General features: G+C 41.9%; 1 protein-coding gene across 2 annotated transcripts in view; it reads right to left on the bottom strand.

The window, feature by feature from the left end:
* LOC127042965 (BCLAF1 and THRAP3 family member 3-like) overlaps positions 1 to 21,757 on the bottom strand; it is a 137,397-nt gene that overhangs the window by 31,927 nt on the left and 83,713 nt on the right. The window contains exon 11 of one of the 2 annotated variants that reach the window (XR_007772111.1): positions 8,595 to 8,752. Coding sequence is in view for 1 of the 2 variants with exons in the window: in XM_050936561.1 (XP_050792518.1) it covers positions 8,741 to 8,752 (12 nt within the window). In the remaining variant the exon portion in view is untranslated. Of the gene's footprint in view, positions 1 to 8,593; positions 8,753 to 21,757 lie in introns of those variants that run through there. The other variant, XM_050936561.1, reaches the window with a different exon arrangement.

Genomic DNA, 21,757 nt, shown 5'->3' with positions numbered 1-21,757 from the left:
AGTTTAAAAAAAAAAAAAAAAGATATTGAAGGCCTCAAAGGATTGGTATTATGTAGCAGTAAAATATGTATTTTGCTTAACTATAAAAGCCAAAATCATGAGGACTTCAAGAGAAATGTACTTTCCCTTCTCCCCCTCACCTCCCAAGAGAATGACATATGTGGATCATGAATCTAAATAGCTCTAATATGCCCAGCCTTATAATAAATATGCTACAAAGATACCTGTAAAGCTCTAGTATATGTATGTAGTCAGCCATGAGCAGGGTGAAAAGGAAAGATGGGGGGGACGTCTCCAACATATACTTCTCAACTGCTTCCCACAAGATTCTAGACAGGCAATACAACACTTAAAATACGTATTTACATGAAGACAAGTGAATCAAATGCAATTCTCAATATTAAATTTAAGGAGTCTCTCACTCCAAACCAGAACGAACACCTTTTTGCAGCATGTGTTGTGCAGGAGGTCAGACTAGACGATCATATTGGTCCCTTCTGACCTTAAAGTCTATGACTATAAATTATTACCGCAAACACCTTTAGGTGACCTAAATTTTAACCCTACTTTTTTAAAAACTGACCTTCACTTTTAATTTTTATTTCATTTCAAACTAAACATTCTAAAACTGCTAGTTATTTTTCACCACTTATAATGTTTGCTTATTTCTGCATTTCATTCATCGTGAACAATTAAAATGGATTGGATGCTTTTCCTTTGACCAGAAGATTTGTCTCTAGTCTTTCTTTCTGGGTCTTATGTCTTGATACAACATTGTTATTTGGGTTCATAGGAAAGACTTAAAAAAAAAACCCCTCAATTTTCATACATATATGTTAACGATCTCCCTATGCAATTTATGCCATTGTCTATTCATCATCACAAAATCAGATGCAACAACAGCTACTCAGAGTATAAGCTTGCTAAAATTCACCATGGTGGCGTTTAGTATTACAATCCCTGATGTCTTTTCTTGCCCGTCTTATTCGTCGTCACACTGTAAAATTTCCATTGTAACAGCTGTGTATTGTGAGATATTTGGAAGAATATGGAATTATTATAATCATGCAAAAGATTTGCATAGTTCCACTGAAGTCAATGGAACTTTATCTGTGAGACTAAGTTTGTACATGGGAGTAACCCTTTGTAGTGAGAATTGTTAAACTCCATAGTTCTGTCATATACCTCCAGAATCATATGCCACTTCTATGTCATCTTACACAAATGGGGTGGGGGGGGGGGGGGAAATCACAGAGTTCATAATCTAATAATTTTTGAAGAGGACATCACCCAAAGAATATCAGTTAGAGCCTTACAGATGTAGTGATTCCACCTATACCATTCCTTCCAACACTTAACTTATACAAAAATCAAACTTCTCCCTGACTAAACGGTAAGGAACAATAATGCAAAGTCAGGGAGTGAATGTGATGTCAAAACAGGTCTTTCCTACCTTTAGTTTCCAGGTGTCTATGATTTTTACTGGAAATATTGTTATTCAATCCCAAGAGTTATAATTTCTTCCACAGAGGGGAAAAAAGAAAAAAAGAAAGGGAAAAGAGAGAGAGAGAGAGAGAGATCTATGCTGTACTAGGGCCTCTGTAAAACCAAAATTGTGGTGTTTCAGCCTTTTTTTGTGTTTGTTTTTTAAATAAGGCATTTGTACCTGCATGCTTCCAAATACCTTCAAATAATTTACCTGAAGAACAAGAATTTCTCATGGCAACATGGTTTAATAGTAAAACAAATACAGGACCTAGTATAAAAGATCCCCAACTCAAAACACATAAATAATCTACCTATCCACCCACACAAACAAGTTGAAGAGGAAATATTTGGAGCCTGGAAGGAAGCCAGAAATGTACTCAGACATATATATCGAAAAGAAGAGAATTACAAAGTCACAGTTCCACAATAAGGCACCGCCTCCCAACCTTTCAAGATTGCATTAGGAGAGAGTCACCACCTATACTCCTGCCAATCAATAGCTCATGCTGTGATGAATACTAGCACAAGAGAGTATCCTCCAAATACACTGGCCCCACAAATTCAATCCACTTGCACAATGCACAGTTCAGACAGAAGACACTGTCCAAAGGAAGTTGAGACAAAGGCCTTCTGGCACAGGAGCATGAGAGTAAGATACCACTATATTGAAAATTTACCCCAAAATGGTGAATTCTGCTCTAATTTCCTGCTCTAATTGAGTTTTTCCTCTCCATTCCTCTGCCTCTGGCTTAGAGCCTCAAGCAGTGAAACACAAAACCAATTCTTAGTTTCACTCTTACTGGGTAAAAAAGATACACGTTTAGAATCCTCCATTGCAAATTCTAACAACAAATGTAGTTTTATTCCTTTATATAATCAACTATATGCTTCAAAATGAAACTTGTTTTCTTCAGGAAAAAACAAAACAAGAGAAAGCAAAGGATAATTAAAAAAAAAAAAGACTGCTTGGTAGACTAATTTCCATTTTATACATTCAACAGTCTCCACAACAAACCAATGTAGTGGTGGTATTAGTACTGTATAATCAATTATATAATGTATAACATATGTGATAAAGATACTTAGGAACCAATAGGAAACATTAAAAATGAATACATTTAAGTATCATCCGTAAATTAAGTTAGCATTCTGTTGTGATGCTGTCAATAAGTCACTGACAAACTAATAAGCCACTTCTTCAAAATAATACTCTTTACAAATAACTTATCAGAATATGCAAAACTATGAAACAAACTACAATAGATGTACTGAACTATAGATGACTTGTACATATATCCCTTTTATAATTTAAAAATACATTTAAAAAACCTGCACTTATAAGCCAACAAAGTATTAAAGCTTTCCTTTTATGACGTCCGCCTTGCTATTAAGAAGGGAGTGGGAGGGAAATACAAGACAGATACTTTCATATTTTATGTGCCAAAAATTGAAGCATTTTTGCCCATTTAGTTCTTTTGCACTTGACCCTAAGGCAGTGGTGCCCAAACTTTTTCCTGTTGCACCTCCCCTTAGGGAGGTGGGGCTAGAGGCAGAGCTGGCCTGGGGGCAGAGAGGGCAGAGCTGGGTTTGAACAGGAGCAGGGGATGGAGTGGAGCTGTGGGGCTGCATGTGGGCTGGGGGCGGGGCAGAGTGAAGCTCCCTCCCCACCGCTCACAGGGGTTGGCCCAGGCCCCCCTCAAACATTCCTCTGCACCCCACGGGGTGGGGGCATGCTCCACAGTTTGGGAGCCCTAAGGTAACGAGTTTAATGATTTTTCCTCAAGGCATCAAAGAGCAGGGCTATTGACTTTTATTTCCAAGAACTAAGTGGCAATTAAGAGGCATTGTAGCTCACTGCCTCTCAAGAATGAATCTATATTTAATGAGGGTGTTTTTTTTAATCTTAGAAATCTTATCAGAATGCTGCAATTTAATGGTAACACTCCACCAAATATATAAGGCCATGGCTACACTTACAGTTCTGCAGCTCTGGTAGTTACAGCTGTGTTCGTACAGCTGTGTAGGGCCAGTGCTGCAGTGTGGCCACACTGACAGCTACCAGCGCTGCAGTGTGGCCACATTTGCAGCATTTGCAGCGCTGTTGGGAGTGGTGCATTGTGGGCAGCTATCCCAGCACTCAAGTGGCTGCAACCTGCTTTTCAAAAGGGGGGGGGTGGAATGTGACAGGGAGCATGGGGAAGACAGAGAGAATGGATTTTTGGAGCACTGTTTTCAGCTCCCTGCCTTGCAAGTTCTAAGGACTGGAAGACACACAGTGCCTACCTTCAATCATTTTAAAAGTTCTGACCCTTTCCCCCACCCCTCTCTCATTCACTAAATGCAAATTATGCACTCCTAAATAGCCGTCAGACCTCTGCCAACATGGACTTCCCCCTCCCCCTCTGCCGTGTGAGAGTGCTGTTTCTCTCTTCAAGCAAACAGCTGTGAACATTCCAAAGTAATTCCCCTGCCTGCCTCTGCTCGCTCAGCAAACAGGAGCTGTGTTTGTTTTTTAAATAAGCAGTTTGGCTGAACTCTGAGCTCCCCCTTTCTTCCGGTTTGTTGTGGACAGGAATTCTGGGATACCTCCTTATACCCCAGAGGTCAATAAAAGTGCTGGTGGGGTCCACACTTGCTGACCAGCGCTGGATCACCAGTGCTGGAATCGCTACACCCGAGGCTCGACCGGGTGTCCAGCCAGCGCTGCAACCAGGGAGTTGCAGCGCTGGCCGTGCTTTGCAAGTGTGGCCACATCCTAAGTTGCAGCGCTGTAACCCCCTCACCAGCGCCGCAACTCTCTAGTGTAGCCATGGCCTAAGAGGACTTGAAGGGCTCCACTGGCCAATTAAGCAGACAACCTTCCAAGTGTGGACACTGTTGTATTCCTCCGTCTGCAGATAACTTCAGCCCCTCTGGAGATGCCATAGCTTACAGAAGCAATTACTGAGCAAAATTAACAAGGTCACGGTCAGTTTCACTACCACTATTCAGAACTTTGTGGGCAGCAATAAAATCAACAAGAATCAAGTAAAGTCTAGAGCACAATATCAGAGGCAGATAGAAGAAACTTTATGGGAGGCTGCGGGGTTGGGAGAGGGGACACTGGAGGAGTGAAAAGGAACCTGTCCACCACCGAGCAGCAGTAAGAAGACTGGGGCAAAGATAATAGAGTGAGTAAAAACTATTGGGATGTTCTGGGGTTATATGGGAAGAAAATAATACATTCTCTCTCTTCTCCAGTTGATAGGGTCTGTGGGAGCTTTATAGTTATAAGTGACACCGACATGCCCAGCACCTCTCCAGTGAACCCCTACAAGTCTCTGTCTGTTCAAGATTTGTAAAAGTTTAATAAAAGCAGAAAAAGGGAAGAGAAAATGTGGTGGCTAACAAACAAGCAGACAGCTGTCGAAGTAACCTCTTCTGGTCTCCCAGCACTTGAACCTAAGTACCTTAAGGTTCCATTTCACACCTGCTATTTAGCATACACATCATCTTTGAAATTCAACTGATTTGCAGTATTAAGAGGCTTACTTTCTGCTTCAATACAAAGAGGGAATCAATGGAGCTTGGCAGCTCTTCTGACCTCAGGCAACAGTACAGTTATGCATAGTTTCTGCCCTCTGTTTCACTGATTCTAAAAACCTGGCTTTATACAGCAACTTTACACAACTCCAGTAGCGCTTGTAGACCCTTTATTTGCAAACCAGATACAAGTCTGCTAACAGTACTTACAAGTCACCTGAAGACAGTCTAGTGTAGCATACAATTTACCAGTGCTGCACCACTAGATCACACACACAGTTGCCTTTGTAAATTAAAACCAGCAAGCATGGGTTTTCACCACAGTTTCCTGCTTTCTGCATCTCCACTTGCTATCAGCAAAATCTAACTGTTTCAGCTGCCCCTGTATTTTTAAGTGCAGTTTGTTACACTGAAAGCCTGGTTTGACTAGGAATTCAAATGTTTTTCTTAACTTCCATCTACTTCCGAATGATATTTCTCAACACCAAAAGAAAAAGAGGAACAAATGTAGCATACATTGCCTGTATTACCCAGAAGTTCAGTGCTCACACACATTTCATCTTTTGCAGACTCAGCACAAAAACATACAACAACGAACATTTTACAGATTAAAAACAGAAGTTAAATCAACTTCCCTTGCCACAGAATTCTCATCCTCTTCTTTTCCTGTACCTCCTTAAAAACAAACAAACAAACAAACAAACAAAAAACACCTGTATCTGAAGGATATGGGGTGCTAAGGGCAGATACAGAGAGGGGAAAACTCTCCTTCTTTGTATTTATACCTCTCTACCTGTCAAATCTGAGAGGCAAGAATCATAAAAGGATAAGAGATATTTCTTAACTATGATTTAAAAAAAATCAGTTTAATGAATCGTTTATAGTAACAGAAGTGAGTTGACCGCAGAATCTAAAATTAGGTCTTGAATGAGGAACAGCTAATGTATTTTCACATATTTAGATAAAAACTTTTCCCACATCATCTTTCAGCAGACCAGATATACATCTTGACAATAGACAAAGGAACAGAGAAGAGAGAAAACAATATCTTAAGTACCTGTATAGTTGCTCCATTGAACAGAAGGTCATTTATGACAAATATGCGCCTCTACGCTCCCAATAAAATTTATAGCATTTGTTTTTGATAGCTGTTTTGCATGTTTTAAGTACATTTGGTTTGCAGATTCAAGAGCAGGAAGTACCCTTCCTGTAGCTTCATAGTGAAAGTCTCTTGATTAAGGCTACTGAAGTTGTAAATATACACAGTCACCCGCTTTCTTTTCCCCTTTCTTTCTCACATCTTTCTATTCTCTGTCTCTTCATTAGAATATTCTCTTGTAATCTGCATTTTTACTCTTTTCTTGTCTCTCACTCTGTGGAGATGAAAACTTCATTCTGGTTACAGGTATTTCAAAAAGCACTTCCAGTGCCACTGGCTCTTACTCCCTCCCACTGCCACTGGCTTTACCCCATATTCAGTTTTTAATTTCCTCCACCACTTTCTCCCAAACAATGATTTAATATATTTCATTCTCTTTACACCCCGAATCATCCTTCTTCTCTCTTGACAATCTTCTACCCCCTTCCAATGGCACTTCTGGAATCCACAATTACTAGTTAATTTTTATGATTACATACATCTAAAACTTGGGGGATTAGGCAAAGTTCCCGATGAGCCTGGGATGCTCTCGTAACCTTATTAAGCAGCAAACCAATTACAGGAAGTGCACATTTCCCACCATAATCCATATTTTCTCTCTCCAACCCAATCTACATGTTTATCTACCTCAGGACTTGTCTAAAATGTAATAACCAGAACTGCTCATCCTCCTCTTGCCCTAGACCAGCATTTCTCATATGCAGCATGCTGGCTGCATTCGGCCACAGCCTCCTGCGTGGTCATGGGCGGTGGCAAAGCTGCAGCTCCCTCCCCTAGGACTGCCAGCAGTGGTTGGACCCTGCCCACCTCTGGAGACACAAAAACTGGAGGAGCAGGCAGCCATTGAGTTCCCCACCTTCCCAGGACTGATAGGGTCAGGGGGAAGGGATAGCTCAGTGGTTTGAGCACTGGCCTGTGAAACCTAGGGTTGTGAGTTCAATCCTTGAGGGGGTCACTTAGGGATCTGGGGCAAAAACTGGTCCTGCTAGTGAAGGCAGAGGGCTGGATTCGTGACCTTTCAAGGTCCCTTCCAGTTCTAGGAGATAAGTATATCTCCAACTATTATTATTATTATGGGTGGCAGGCTCCAGCCCCAGGGCTTCAGGCTCCATTCCCCTGCTGTAAAGTGGAGGGCTCTGCCCCAAGTCGCCCCCGACCCCTCCAATGCCCCTGGCCCCTGCTGCCTCCATATCCCTCTCCCCATCCAGGTCTTGCCAGGGTAGAGTAAGTCTGCTGTGAAAAGTGATATTTGTATGTTTGTTAACATCATTTTTCACAGCAGACTTAGTAACTAGCACGTCTTAAAAAAAGCAACCAAAAAAAGCAAAAAAAGACAAGGAAAAAAAAGAATAAGACAAGAACATGCAAAGCACCTTGTGTGTGTTTCTAGTCTGTTTAGGTCCAGTAAAGAATAGACACAACTGTACGTTATTTTATTATTGAGTCTGGAAAAAAATCCTATGTAAATAAATTACAATGATTTGGACATATATATGGCATATTTATTAAGCATTTTAGGAAAAATTGTCAGAGCGGCCACCAGCAACCCTGTCATAGGTTTCATGGCCACCCAATCCATGTAATCACAGACTCAATGCCCATGCTACTACCCCTCCCACAGCTAAACTACGAAAACCTTCCATAACTGGCACCAAACCCATCTTTAATGCCTGCAGGGAGTGCAGTCCTGTGTGCCTGCTCCTCATCCTTCTTTGGCACAAAAGAATAGCTGCAGTTTCCTGTACTGGAGGCCTGACACAGCCCCTCCACTCACAGGTGAAATGTAACCTTTATGTAGGTATATGAACATATATGTAAACGTTTTACTGTGAAGGGCTACTATTTTCACCTCTGAGAGCAACTATTTTGACATTCTGAAGCAGGGTAGGATGCCACATACCAAGAGACACTGAAAAAGTAGTGATCATTTTGAACACAGCTCCCAACAAGTTATGCCTACTTTACTTAAGCCTACTTTAGCCCTGTGGCTGGCAACCCTGCAGGCCAGACTGAAAGCCCTGATGGGCCGGATCCAGCCCACAGGTTGTAGTTTGTCCTCCCCTGTGATAAAGCCTTTACATCTATAAATAGACACACTGTATATGAGAGAGAAGATATTACAAACAGCATGAGTCATACAAGGAACTGAGTTTTGGAGGACAGCTTTATCCTAAACGTTAATTTTGTTTTCAGACCACAGGCCTGCAACAACCACTGCAGAGCAGGGAAAAAGTGTGTCTATTTATCTTTAATTTTAATGATATCATAACTACACCAGATATCCACAGAAATGCATTCTCTACTTTGTAATGCAACATGATTCAAAAAAATACAAATCGCAGCATGATTTAAAAAGACTGCTTTTCCATCAAGCAATACAAGCTAGTAAGTACAATACACAAGAACTGTTTCACTTTGTACTCACTCTTACAAAGTTGTCAGGGAACAAACCTCTTCTGCCTTTGAGCTGTCCTTCCCACCAGCCTCCAGTCTCTTTCTTGATATTGGTGATTATGTCACCTACTGTGATTGTCAGCTCATCATCATGTTGAGCCTTGTAGTCAAATTCCACTATCGCCTCCACTAAAAAAGAAAGAGCCACATGTTACAGAGAGTTAGAGACAGTATTTATTTTCAGTCAGGTTGATTAAAGTTTTCATGGCTTCAGAGATAAAAAGAAAAACCAACCAACCAACCCAGTAACAGCTGCTCAGCAACAGGAATAGCATCAGATTAACCTTGAAGACTTCATACAACAGCAACATATTAGGGACAAGGGCTGGTGGGGGGAGATCCTTTGAGCAGCCCTTTATAACTGGTTGACAGACAGCAATTTGTATCTGTTTATTTTATATTTATTTTTTAATTTAAAAAAATCAATTTGTGTTGCTGCAGCAGTATCCATTCAGATGTAAGCATTACAAACTGGTGTCTACTTCTGGGAAAAGATTATGGTTTTTCTCCTTGTTACTTTACAAATGCTTGCTTTATTTCAGTACCATTCTGAAATGGTGTTCAGATCCATACCATTCAAAACCATAGCCACTTAGTTTGCCAGACACATCATTGCTACCCCCAGAATCATTTATTAAAGTTTCTGCATGATGCTAAATTTCACTATAACAATCTTTCTATAAGCGTGATGTATTTCAGAAATGCAGAGCTCAGCCTGGCAAAGCTTTGCTATGTACATATACTCTCTTAGGATTTCACTGAGAAGGAAAAATTGGTGTTCACTTGCAAAATGATTATGCATCAGAGGATGTGAAATTCAAATATTACTATTGCTCCAAATGTCAACTATCAAACACAAACTTGTTGCTGCTCCTCTACCAGTATTTCATCATGTCAGGTAGTATGCCCTATTCTCTTCCCAGAAGAATAAAAGCCACATAAACCCAAACCCCTCAGATTCCTTCATATAATATTATAAATATCTGTATCAATATTGCGTATATCTAGATCTCTCACTGGAAGGAGCTAGGGAATTCATAATGGCAGGAAAAAGCTCTATTAGAAATGGGTGAAGTTTCTCCCCCAACCCCTGTACCATATCACCGAGCTCTTCCTCTGTCAGTGTGGAATTGAGATCCTGGTGCTCTGTCAGGTCAAATTTTAAAAATCTCAGCCATAGGACTTTCATCACTTCCCTCAAGAGAGGGATCTAAATCTAACAGATATCACCAGCAGGAAGTTTTTCTGATTATTGGCCTCAGTTTTACTTTTGTTTATTCCATTCCATTACTTCATGTTATAACCCCTTGCATCACTCTGATATATTTCTCTAGTAGGGAATGGAAAATCTTTTTTCTAAATACTTTGTATTTTACTTACTGTGGCAAAATATTATTTTTAAAAGAAGTCAATATCAGAGGCAAACCGTGCAGAAGGAATTAATAACTTTTCTGCTGCTATGAAGATGATGCTCAATGGTAAAGCGAAATTTTTGTTAGTTTGCTTGTGTTTGTTTTTGGCGCAGTAGGTGCTGTTCTCACTTATTTTCACCCCTGAAACAACCCTCCCCCTAACCAACATTACTGTATTCTTATCTCTAGAAGCTCTCCCAGCAGCTACCAAAAGAAGAGTGGATGCCAGAATCCCCAGTATAGCCACATCTCCTGTGATGGGAAATCATGCCCTAAAGACATTCTGTAGAACATTTACCCTTTAAGAGGTTGAAATATCCACATTCATCTCCTTTCTGTGCAGATAACTGTGTGCCACGTAAGACATCATGAGAGTGAACTCTCAGGGAATGACGGCAGCTGGCACAGCTAAAGGAGCATATACTATTAAACCAGGAACAGGGTGTTGTTGCCCTCTGCTGGAGGCCCTGCCACCTTGACACCATCACCCTCAGATGGCCTTTTGGAGAAAAAGAGGAGTGCATTCATTCTTTCAAGAGCTGCCTAGAGAGGCCATCCAGGATCAGCTGCTGGCAGAACCAACAAGAACTCCACCATCAAGAAGGCTGATGAGCAGGCAGAATTCAACCAGGGCCCAGCAGAGGGCAACACCACCCTGCTACTGGCTACTTCTTCCAGAAGACAGTTCTGGGTGAAGTTGGAACGGGGATGAAGAACGTCTCCAGTCTTAACCCAAGAAACCCACCTTGGTCAGAGGCCATACTCTGATCCCACTTTATTGTAACTGGACCAGCGAAGAAGTATTAGATTATGAAATTTAAAGCCTAAGTGGACATCTTGAGTTAAATATCAATGTATAGTTGTAAAATGAAGGCAAGCGAAACCCCACTGGCCCAGACAAGACCTGTGACACCACCACAGATGGTAAGACAATCCCAATAACATTCCACCTAACCTATAAAGGGATATTACATTATATTGAACTAGGTTGGTAAGAGAGTGTTGTTATTCCTCCCATCCCAAAGAAGTCACACGCACATATGTATACACATATTTTCTTGTTTCTTGGGCAACGCAGACAGAGATATCACTTAGCTATAGCTAGAAGAGTATGATTGCTTTTGGCCAAGGGCTAAAGGCCACAACACATCTTGAACTTCTGATTGGACTGGTGTCCTTTCATCAAAACATATTACAGTCTCATCTCACATTAGATAATTAAAGATTTCTAGTCCTACCAAGACTTAGACATCACAGCCATCATTTGACATCATAATTAAGGCTGCAAGTTTGTCACAGAGGTCACGGATGCCATGACTTTCCTGACCTCGGTGACTTCTGCAGCAGCAGTTGCGCCTGGCTAAGGCAGCCCCTGTGCCAGGAGCAGGGCAGTCTCAGGCCCTCGCCCTGCAGAGTTTGGCTGTGTGAGAGGAAAGGGGGTTGGGGCACCAGACGAGGTGAAGTGGGCTCTGAGAACCACGGCAAATGGGAGCTGCAGGGGCAGTGCCTGCAGACGGAGGCAGCGCGCAGAGTGACTGGCCACTCCTCCACCTAGGACCTTAGCCAGGGGGATGTCAGTGCTTCCAGGTAGCCCCCGGGTAAGCGCCACTCAGAGCCCATCTCACCCCATCAGGTGCCCCAATATCCTGGTCCCTCCCACAACCAAATTCTGCTGCGGGGCGGCAGGCGGAGCCAGTTGGGAGCCTGCCAGTCCCAACCCTCCCTGTCAGCACCAGCAGGGGGTGTGCTGCCACCCCCTACCCCTCCAGGCAGCTTCCTTCCCCTCCCCCCCAGTTTTATTCACTGGTATTTTTAGTAAAAGTCATGGACAGGTCACAGGCCCTGAATTTTTGATTACTGCCTGTGACCTGTCCATGACTTTTACCAAAAAATACTCACAACTAAAACAGCCTTAAATCATAACGAATCCAAAATACCCTAAAGTGAGATCATGGGCATCTTAAAGAAGCTAGAGATGGAAGAAACTATTTTAATGCATAATAGTGAATTTGTCAAACACAGATAATGTTCATTCTGCATTGGAGGCTAAAGTCTAAAGGACAATTCTGTTCAATGGATAGTTTACATTTGGTTGCCAGCTTTGGTCCACCTGTGAGCCCACAGATTATGAGCATGCCATTGCTAGCCTTCCAGGAGAATCATTAAGATAGGGAATATATCAGTCAGGGCACCTTTTCAGGGATCCGGAAAGAAAGATCTGCTGGTGAGAACCTCTGGTCCTTGTATGGGGACCACAAAACAAAAGAAACGTACACACAGAGACCAACAATACACAGCTGAGGCCATAAGGGGCCCACTGCCTGTAAAACAAATAGCAAGACCTGTAGCATATGTGAGATGAAGTCCAACACCACCACTTATAAGAAATTTACTTTCAATCAGAGCTTGAATCAGACACCTAACTAAGGACCCTATTAATTTTCCATATTGTTCGTAGATCCACACATCCCCTTGTAGTGGGCTGAGTGGTCAGTTAGTTGGGAAGCATATCCATGCTGCAGACCTGGCGAGATCGCTAGAACTCAGGCAGCTTCAGGGTTTAAACACTGAGGCAAGTCACTACTGTAGGCCTTAAATAATTTTTTCAGCCTTCAGTCCTGGCAATGCATTTTCCTCTTTGAAGGCACGAGCTTACGTGGCCCAAACCCTTCATTTAAAAAAGCCTACTTCTGTAATATGGCCCAACTGCCTCCAGGTCTGACAGCTTGTAAAGTCACTTTGGTAGGTGTCAGGTTTCCTTAGAAGAGAGAAGAAGGACCTATTGGCCTCCATCCTCATCTTGCTGAAAGTGGAGTATGTAACTCTGCCATAGCCAGCCCCCACCCTCCCAGTTGCTATGAATGAACCTTTCCAAAAATGGGAGGAGAAGAGACAGGAAGGGATCAGAGCTCTAGGCTCACTCCCAGTACTGGCTCTTCAAATTAGACAGCCTCCCTATTCCCTGGCTGCTGCAAGAAGAGGAGTGAAGGAAACGGATCAATACTGTACAACTCTCCTAGTCTTTATTTTTGAATCCTGTTTCTCCATAAATAATTCAAGTACCTGGCTCTGACGCTGCGGCCGCAGCTCTCCCAAGGAGCAGTGTAAAATTGATATGACTTGATTTTATTCTGTATTTTATTCTGAATAGCACCAGTAAAATTGACCATACTGCTGTTAATTGGACTTTGCAGCTGCTTGGGGAAGCTATAAGCTGCTGCTGCAGAGGAACTGGAACTGCTACATATATCTTTGCAACCGTAAGAGCTAGGAACAATTTTTGGAAACGGAAGTTAAATTAAACACAGATGCATGTGCTCTTTCCCCAGGAAACTTCTCACTCACTGATACTTCTTAAATTCTGCATCCTATCAGGAAACTCCAAAGTTATTTCTTAAACGTGTGTGACCTGATGATGGCATACAAAACAGCAGCTGGCACAGCAAGGGAGAAATTTCACACAAGCTGGATAATTCTATGCATTTTTCAAAAAAAGCTAAGAAATCCGTAGCTCGGGGGGGGGGGGCGGAGGGCGAATAGGGTAAATCTAAGGAATGTGACAATCATTGTGACAAACTAATGAAAAATACAATTTTGAAAAAAAGACACCCAAGGCCCCCAGGTATCAAAAATAGCACATAAAAGCCTAATGGTGCTTTATAATTTATAGGACTGAGTTTCAGTTATTAAATCAAATTCATTTTTAAAAGCATACTAAAGGATTTGCACATCCATATTTCAAAACATGTTCTGAATAATACATTCTGCCAAATTTTGGGGGGGGAGGGGAGAAGTGAATTTTGGCCTAGATCCTCACAGGTATTTAGGTGCCAAACTTCCATTGATTTCAAGTGAAGATCTCCTGTGCTAGATCTCTCTGGAACAGACGCTTGCCTCCTAACTTGCACTGTGGTTTAGGAGAGGAGAAAAGCATCTCATGGACAATGAGATCAAAATAATTTCACTTTAAGCTCTGCTTATGTATTAAATGGCCAACACCTGCTCCCACTGAAGGCAAGAGGAAAACTCTCAGTGACGCAGGGAGTACAGAATCTGGCCCTAGATCCCTGGACTACTTAACTTTTCAGCAACTTTTACTTCAAAACAACGTACATGATGCCTCAATAATGTCAAACACATCTCTCTAACCCTGACAAGTTATAACCATTTTCTTTTCTCCAAGATGCAATGCACACTCTTCTTAGCACTCCTTCACCGACGCAAGGAGACGAAATCCAGCACCAAAGCAATTCAAGCTATTTGGATCTGAAAGACACACACACACACACACACCTCCAGATATTTACAGGAACTTGAGAAAACAGACTTTTGTTGGTAATTACACAACAATTTTCCCTCATTGGTTATGGCTACTTACTAGTTCCTGTCATTATTTATTGCCATTATTGAACAGAAACAAATCCCCCCCCCCCCGCACCCTAAAAGACCTAGTTAGAGTAAAAGGAACTTTAACAACATGACAAAAATTCAGAGAAGCAATGACAATCAGAGTTAATGCTATCTTAACCCACATCACTGTGTCTCATCAAGAAGATCAGATTGTTACTATGTAGCAAGAACTATGTTAATTAATATCACCAACTTTCTGCAGACATCTGAAGTGTCTAGGCACAAAGGAAGTGTTATTAAAGTCTTTGGCAGTATTCCACTGAAGTAACAGAAGCCATATGGTCATACAACCTTGAGTTCCAACATGATTTCTCACACCACAATTATTGTCACCTGAAACTAGAGCGTACGGTTAATGCGGCAATCGAAAGGTTTAGGAGTTTCTTTATGACAAGCAGGAAATTTAAAGTTCAATTTGTGCATCATGTAGGTATCATGTAAACTGATAAACACGTACGCTGTACAATATAACCAGAAAATCAGAACTGAAAGAGGGACAATAATGGTTTTTAAAATCTCATACTACAACATTTGGGTTACATAAATGCAGGAAAAAACAATTAGCTCTAATTTGTATTTTTGTAACTAATCACAACAGTGAAATTATTAGCATGGAACTAAAAACTTGGAGGAGAAATAATTGCAATTTTCACCATTCTGCTTTTCATGTAACATTATCTATAAATCTCAGTAAGAGGACACAATGATTCTTACAGGATTAGTATTTTTTAAATATTAAGTAATTTTTACTAGTTATCATGGACTGCTCAATTATTTAAAAATCAATTTCCTTGAATATGTATAAAACATTTCTATTATAGCATGGTTATAAACAGAAACTTTATTTATGCAGTTGCACAGTAGTTAAAAGTCTGTCAACACTTTACAATAAATACAGTTTATAAGTGGTTTTCAGTCTGGCCATAAAAATTCAATCTGCATTGAAACTTGTTGATAAGGTCCTAATCCAGAGGTGAATTAAAAAATTATTTTATTTATTTTATATATATATATATATATATATATATATATATATATATATATATATATATATATATATATATATATATATATATATATATATATATATATATATATATATATATAAAAAAACTTGCTTTCAGCAAATTTTAGTGGTTTATGAACATGAATTTAAAAAAATACTGTAAATAAATATTTCAAACATAAAAGGGATATTACACTGCATTCTAATGATCACCCAGTTAAGCTGATGTCACGCAGTGGTATGGAAGAAGATTACTGAAAAGCATTTGCCTGGAATGGTTAAAGTTTGGAAGGGTCAGTATGGCTTCATGCAGGGAAGGAGCACAGCTGATGTTATAGTTGTACTACAAATCTTCATGGAAAAGAAGTTCAGAGAAAACAGCAACTGCTTATGGTTATTATGGACCTGGAGAAGGCAGCATATGATCATATACCAAGAGAACCAGTTGGTGGAGTTTGCAACAGAGAAGTGTGCCAGAAAGTTATGCCCATCTTATCCAGGATATGTATGACAGAATCACTATCACAGTCAAAACTAAATGAGGCTACAATAGAGAACTTCCAATAAACATTGGCCTGTGCCAGAGGTCAGCATTGAGCCCCATTTTTGTTTGCAGTGCTCATACATGTGATAAGTGAGAGTATATGAAGGGAGACGCCTTGGAACTGCTGTTTGCTGATGACTTAGGGATCTATGCAAAATATTGCGAGACCCTGGACACCAACTTTAAACAGTGACAAGAGTTTTGGGTGGGCTGGGCTTAGAGTGAATATTGGTAAAACTGAGGCTCTGATAATTGAGGGAGGAGGAGGAGGACTCACCATGAAGGATGTCACAAGCAGAGAGCTTAGAAGAGTGAAAGAATTTAAATACCCAGGATCAATGGCTGCTGACAATGGTACACTCCTGAGTGATGCCTGGCATTGTACTAAAGCTGCACAGTCCCAATGGCAAAAGCTGACCCCATTTCTCTATTACAAAAAATGCCAATAAAGTTTAAAAGTAGAGTGTATAAAGATGTAATTCAATCCATCTTAACATACTGAACGCAGGCATGACCAGCCACAAAAAGGAGATCAGCATGCTCTCCACCATGGAAATCAACATGTTGAGATGGTCAAATCGTTGGATTCCATGACAGGAAATAAAATGAGATTATAAGGAGGCTAGTGTGCGTTGCTCCAATTCAAGACAAGTTGAAGGAAGCTAAGCTATGTTGGTGTGGATACATCCAGTGGAGATCAGAGAGCTTTGTCAGTAGGATGGCTCTTGCAGTGACTGTGGACAGAAGACAAGGGCGCTAGAACAATTTGTATGGTGGGGTTGCTGAGAGCCACTGAACCAAAGTTTAAACCCTGTATATAATGGAAACCACTTCAAGACAGGAGTTGTGGCAGCAGCTGCAGTTCCTGCACCTATGACGAAAGATAACTATGAGGGAAACCTATGTAAGACTTGATACGCGGATGGATATTGGCAGACTTCAGAGATCAACTTGCATGATAGCCTGAATCATGAGTTTTGGAAGATGGCTATAGAAGTCACTGACCACAAATAGGAAAGCAACAAGAAAGATGACAAGGGGGAGGAGACCTTAATTGAACCCTGATGGGCAGAGTCATACCACGCTCAACCCTCCTGCCGGAAGTCAGTGGGCGGGACTGAAAGTATAAAATGCATGTTGGAGAACTCAGTGAGGAGGCAGCCACCAGAGGAGCCAGACACCTCCTGTGAGTTCACGAGCTGGGAGGCCGCTGCAGACCCCGAGGGAGCTGAGGACTGGCCAGGACTGCCAGGGCCATTTACAGACCCAAGCACAGAGAAGCTGCAAGCCCTGACAGAGGCCTTCTTCCCTGACGACCGTCTACAGAGCGAGTCAGCATGTTGCATTCAGGATCCTCGCTGACTCAGTAGCAGACCACTCCACCAGTGCTAGGGACCTGGGCTGGGATGCAGTGGAGTGGGTGGGTCTGCATCCCCCCCCACTCCAATCTGTGGGTGGCAGTCTCCCCCTCGCTTAGGCACAAGAAGCCTGTGCTTGTCAGCCCTCCACCAGAGCAAAGAGGCCCAACTGTTTGCTGCTCAGCCTGAGTGCAGGCCTCAGCCCTCAGACCCTCTACTGCCCTGTCCTGATCCAGGACTGGGCTAATTGGGTTTGCTGCCCAGCCTAACCAGGGCTGGGGCTCTAACTGTGTTTATTGTTCAGCCCTGATCACAGGCCTGAGCCCACATCTCCTGTCACGCTGATTCCCCACGTCAGGTGACCCCCAGAGATGTAGTGAGGCAGATTGGCCGCCCACAAACCCAGAGAGGGAGGAGCCACTCCCACCCATGGACTACAGTACCCAACAGGCTACAGCAGAACTCTTACCAAATAATTGTAGTGAAGATAAATAATGATTAAATGGTAATGGGCAACAGGGAAGGAGAGATTGTCTGAAGGAGGGTGATGGGATGGAGTGAATACAGAACAAAGAGTTGAGCTTTGCACCAGTCTTAGAAAAATAAAAAGCCCACTTTTTTTTTTAAATATGATGAGTTCTACTTTATAAAGCCTAAATTCAGCATCTTGGAATGCTGTATTTTTTTAGATCTTATGTGGCACCAATGGAAAGGCCTTTTGCCACATGGTAGTTCTAGAGGAGTGGTTCTCAACCAGGGGTACACATACCCCTGGGGGTATGCGGTGGTCTTCCACGGGGTAGCTCAAGTCATTTAGATAGTTGCCTAATTTTACAACAGGCTATGTAAAAAGCACTAGCGAAGTCAGTACAAACTAAAATTTCATACAGACAATGACTTGTTTATATTGCTCTATATATTATACACTGAAATTAAAGTACAATATTTATATTCCAATTAATTTATTTTATAATTATATGGTAAAAATGAGAAAAACAATTTTTCAGTAATAATGTGCTGTGACCCTTTTTGTGTGTGATTTTTGTAAACAAATAGCTTTTAAGTGAGGTGAAACTTGAGGGTACATGAGATAAATCAGACTCCTGAAAGGGAAACACTAGTCTGGAAAGGGTGAGAGCCACTGTTTTAGAGTGTGCAAAAGGAACATTTAAGTGAATTTAAAAATAAAAAAAAATAAAAATCAAAGGACTGGAAATAAATATAAATAAGGCCCAGTCATACAAACTCTTACTACCAGGCATGCAGTGCTTACTACCATTACTCATGGGGGAATTCTACACCACTGCGCATGTGCAGAATTTATTTCCCCCCCGCAGATTTCTTTGCTCCTCCTCACAGGAGCTCCTGACTTTCTGACAGGGAAGCCACAAGGGAGGTCATGCAACCCTCCCCAGCAGCATGTTTCGGGTGCCTAGGGCAGCTGGCAGAGAGACAAATCACTGTGAGGCTAGGAGCAGGACTGGGGAAGACCCAGCTGGTGGCTCCTACCCTGCACCAGGCTCAGCTGCTAATCCCGGTTGGGCTAGGGAGGACGGGACTTCTTTCCATGCATAGCATCTGGGGCCGGGTCAGACCCACCCCCAGATTTCTCCCTTAGCTGCAGGAATCTCTCCAAACTCCCACCCTATTTACTGCACCCATCACTCCTCAGCTGCAGGGGGAGGGATCCTTATACAGGGAGCCGTGTGACAGATTTTCATTATCAATCTGCCTAGGCCCCCAGTTAATCAGGCTGGGACCACAGGATCTTTTTGGGGAGGAGATGACGAGGCATACCACATGTCTGAATTTTAAAGCTTTATTGATAAATTTTACCTAAAACAGTATGGTTTTGGTTGAAGTGCTGGGGGAATCCTAAATCAGGTTAACAAGGGCTGCTGCACGTCCACCAACCTTTGTTGGAGTGGTGAATTAATTAATGAGCTTGCACTATCCAAGGGAGTCTTGAGCAGTGTAAGGCAGGATATTTCTGGGGTGTAAGGCTGGGTTGATTTGCTATTGCCTCTCTGTATGATTCATGAGTGGCTTAGAGAGCATTCATGCAGATTAGCTGATAGTTACTCTCCACATTCTAATAGATGAATGATCACTGGGCCTGGAGGAATGGTGCTGTTTGTCACTGGCATAGCATTGTGAGAGATAGCCCAGGCTGGAGAGTTAAGGAGGCACAGAAGTCCCACAGTTCCAAGTTGTACAAGGGGGATTCCATCACACACTGATTTTTAAGAGAGACTCCAGAGGCGATCCTGGCAATTACACACCTGTAAACCTAAGTTCATACCAGGCAAATTGATTAAAACTATAGTAAAGAACACAACTGATAGACACATAGAAGAACATGATATGCTGAGGAAAAGCCAACATGGCTTTTGTAAAAGAAAATCATATTTCACCAATCTATGAGAATTCTCTGCAGGAGTCAACAAGCATGTGGACATGGATGATCCAGTCAATACAGTGTACTTCGACTTTCAGAAAGCCTTTGATTAGGTCCCTCATCAAAGGGCTCTTAAGCAGTCATGGGTCAGTAAGTGATTAAAAGATAGGAAACAGGAATAGTAATTAAATGGTCAGTGTTCACTATGGAAAGAGGTAAATAGTGGGGTCCCTCAAGGATCTCTACTGGGACCTGTGCTGTTTAACAAATTTATGAATGATCTGGAAAAGGGGGTAAGCAGTGAGGTGGCAAAACGTCCAGACATTACAAAATTACTCAAGACAGTGAAGTCCTAAGCAAATTGTGAAGAGTTGCAAAGGGATCTCACAAAACTGGGTGACTGGGCAACAAAATGACAGATATCAGAGGGTAGCCGTGTTAGTCTGGATCTGTAAAAGCAGCAAAGAATCCTGTGGCACCTTATAGACTAACAGACGTTTTGGAGCATGAGCTTTCGTGGGTGAATACCCACTTCCTCAGATGCATGTAATGGAAATATCCAGGGGCAGGGATATATATGTGTGCTAGCAAGCAAGCTAGAGATAACGAGGTCAGTTCAATCAGGGAGGATGAGGCCCTGTTCTAGCAGTTGAGGTGTGAAAACCAAGAGAGGAGAAACTGGTTCTGTAATTGGCAAGCCATTCACAGTCTTTGTTCAATCCTGAGCCGATGGTGTCAAATTTGCAGATGAACTGAAGACAGATGAAATTCAGTGCTAATAAATGGAAAGTAATGCACAGTGGAAGATATAATTCCAACTAGACATACAAAATGGTGGGGCCTGAATTAGCTCAAGATCTTGGAGTCATGGTGGACAGTTCTCTGAAATCAATCAGCTCGATGTGCAGCAGCAATTTTAAAAAGCTAACAATGTTAGGAATCGTTAGGAAAAGGATAGGCACTAAAATCAGAAATCATCATAATGTCACTATATAAATCCATGGCATGCCCAACACCTGGAATATTGAGTGCAGTCCTGGTCGTCCTCTCTCAGTCAAGACATATTAGAATTGTAAAAAGTACAGAAAAAGGCAATAAAAATGATGAGGGGTATGGAACATCTTTCATATGAGAGATTTAAAAGATGGACCATTCATCTTGGAAAAGAGATGAGTAAGGGGGGATATAGTAGAGATCTACAAAATCATGAACTGTGTGGATAAAGTGAATAAGCAAGTGTTATTTACCCCTTCACATAACACTAGAACTAAAGCTCACTCGGTGAAATTAATAGTAGGTTTAAAACAACACAAGGAAGTAGTTCTTCCAACCTTTGGAACTCGCTGTCAGGGGATGTTGTGAAGGCCAAAAGTATAACTGGGTTCAAAAAAGAATGAGGAGTTCCTGGAGGACAGATTCATCAACAGCTGTTAGCGAAGACGGTCAGAGACGCAACCCCCTGCTCTGGGTGTCCCTAAGCAGGGAATGACTGCAAGAAGCATCAGGCACTGTCCACTGTCAGAGATAGAATACTGGGCTAGACGGACCATAAGTCAGACCCAGTATGGCCGTTCTTATAATCTTTACTCTTTGTATATCAAAGATAAGTCAGAAGGATTCTGTGCAGTACTCTCTCACTCTCTCTCTCTCGCACACACCACCCTCCGCAGTGAAAGGAATCATTCAAGCATGCACCACCAGAAGAATTGTAGGAAGTGGGTGGTGTGCATGTACACTGCCTCCTACTGTTTTGAATCAGAGTTGCTCAAGTGCTTGTAATTGTGCCCCCTCCACAGTGACTGGCACAGAAAGATAATTTTGGCCCAAATGGCTCTGACAGATAACCAAGCTGAGCTTTTACTGAAGCAATAAATGCTCCTGTGCTTTTGTATACAGAATGCCTAGAGTGTGTTCCTCATATCATATATGAGCCCTAGCTGAAGGCTATCTGAATGTATACAATTCTACCTTTCTAATAGGAAAGGAAGAGATGGTTTTGGTTTTCT

This window comes from Gopherus flavomarginatus, chromosome 1 (genome assembly GCF_025201925.1).
Source record: "Gopherus flavomarginatus isolate rGopFla2 chromosome 1, rGopFla2.mat.asm, whole genome shotgun sequence".
Lineage (NCBI taxonomy): Eukaryota > Metazoa > Chordata > Testudines > Testudinidae > Gopherus > Gopherus flavomarginatus.
Note: the sequence above shows the minus strand (reverse complement) of the source record. Positions and strands in the feature narration are given on the sequence as shown.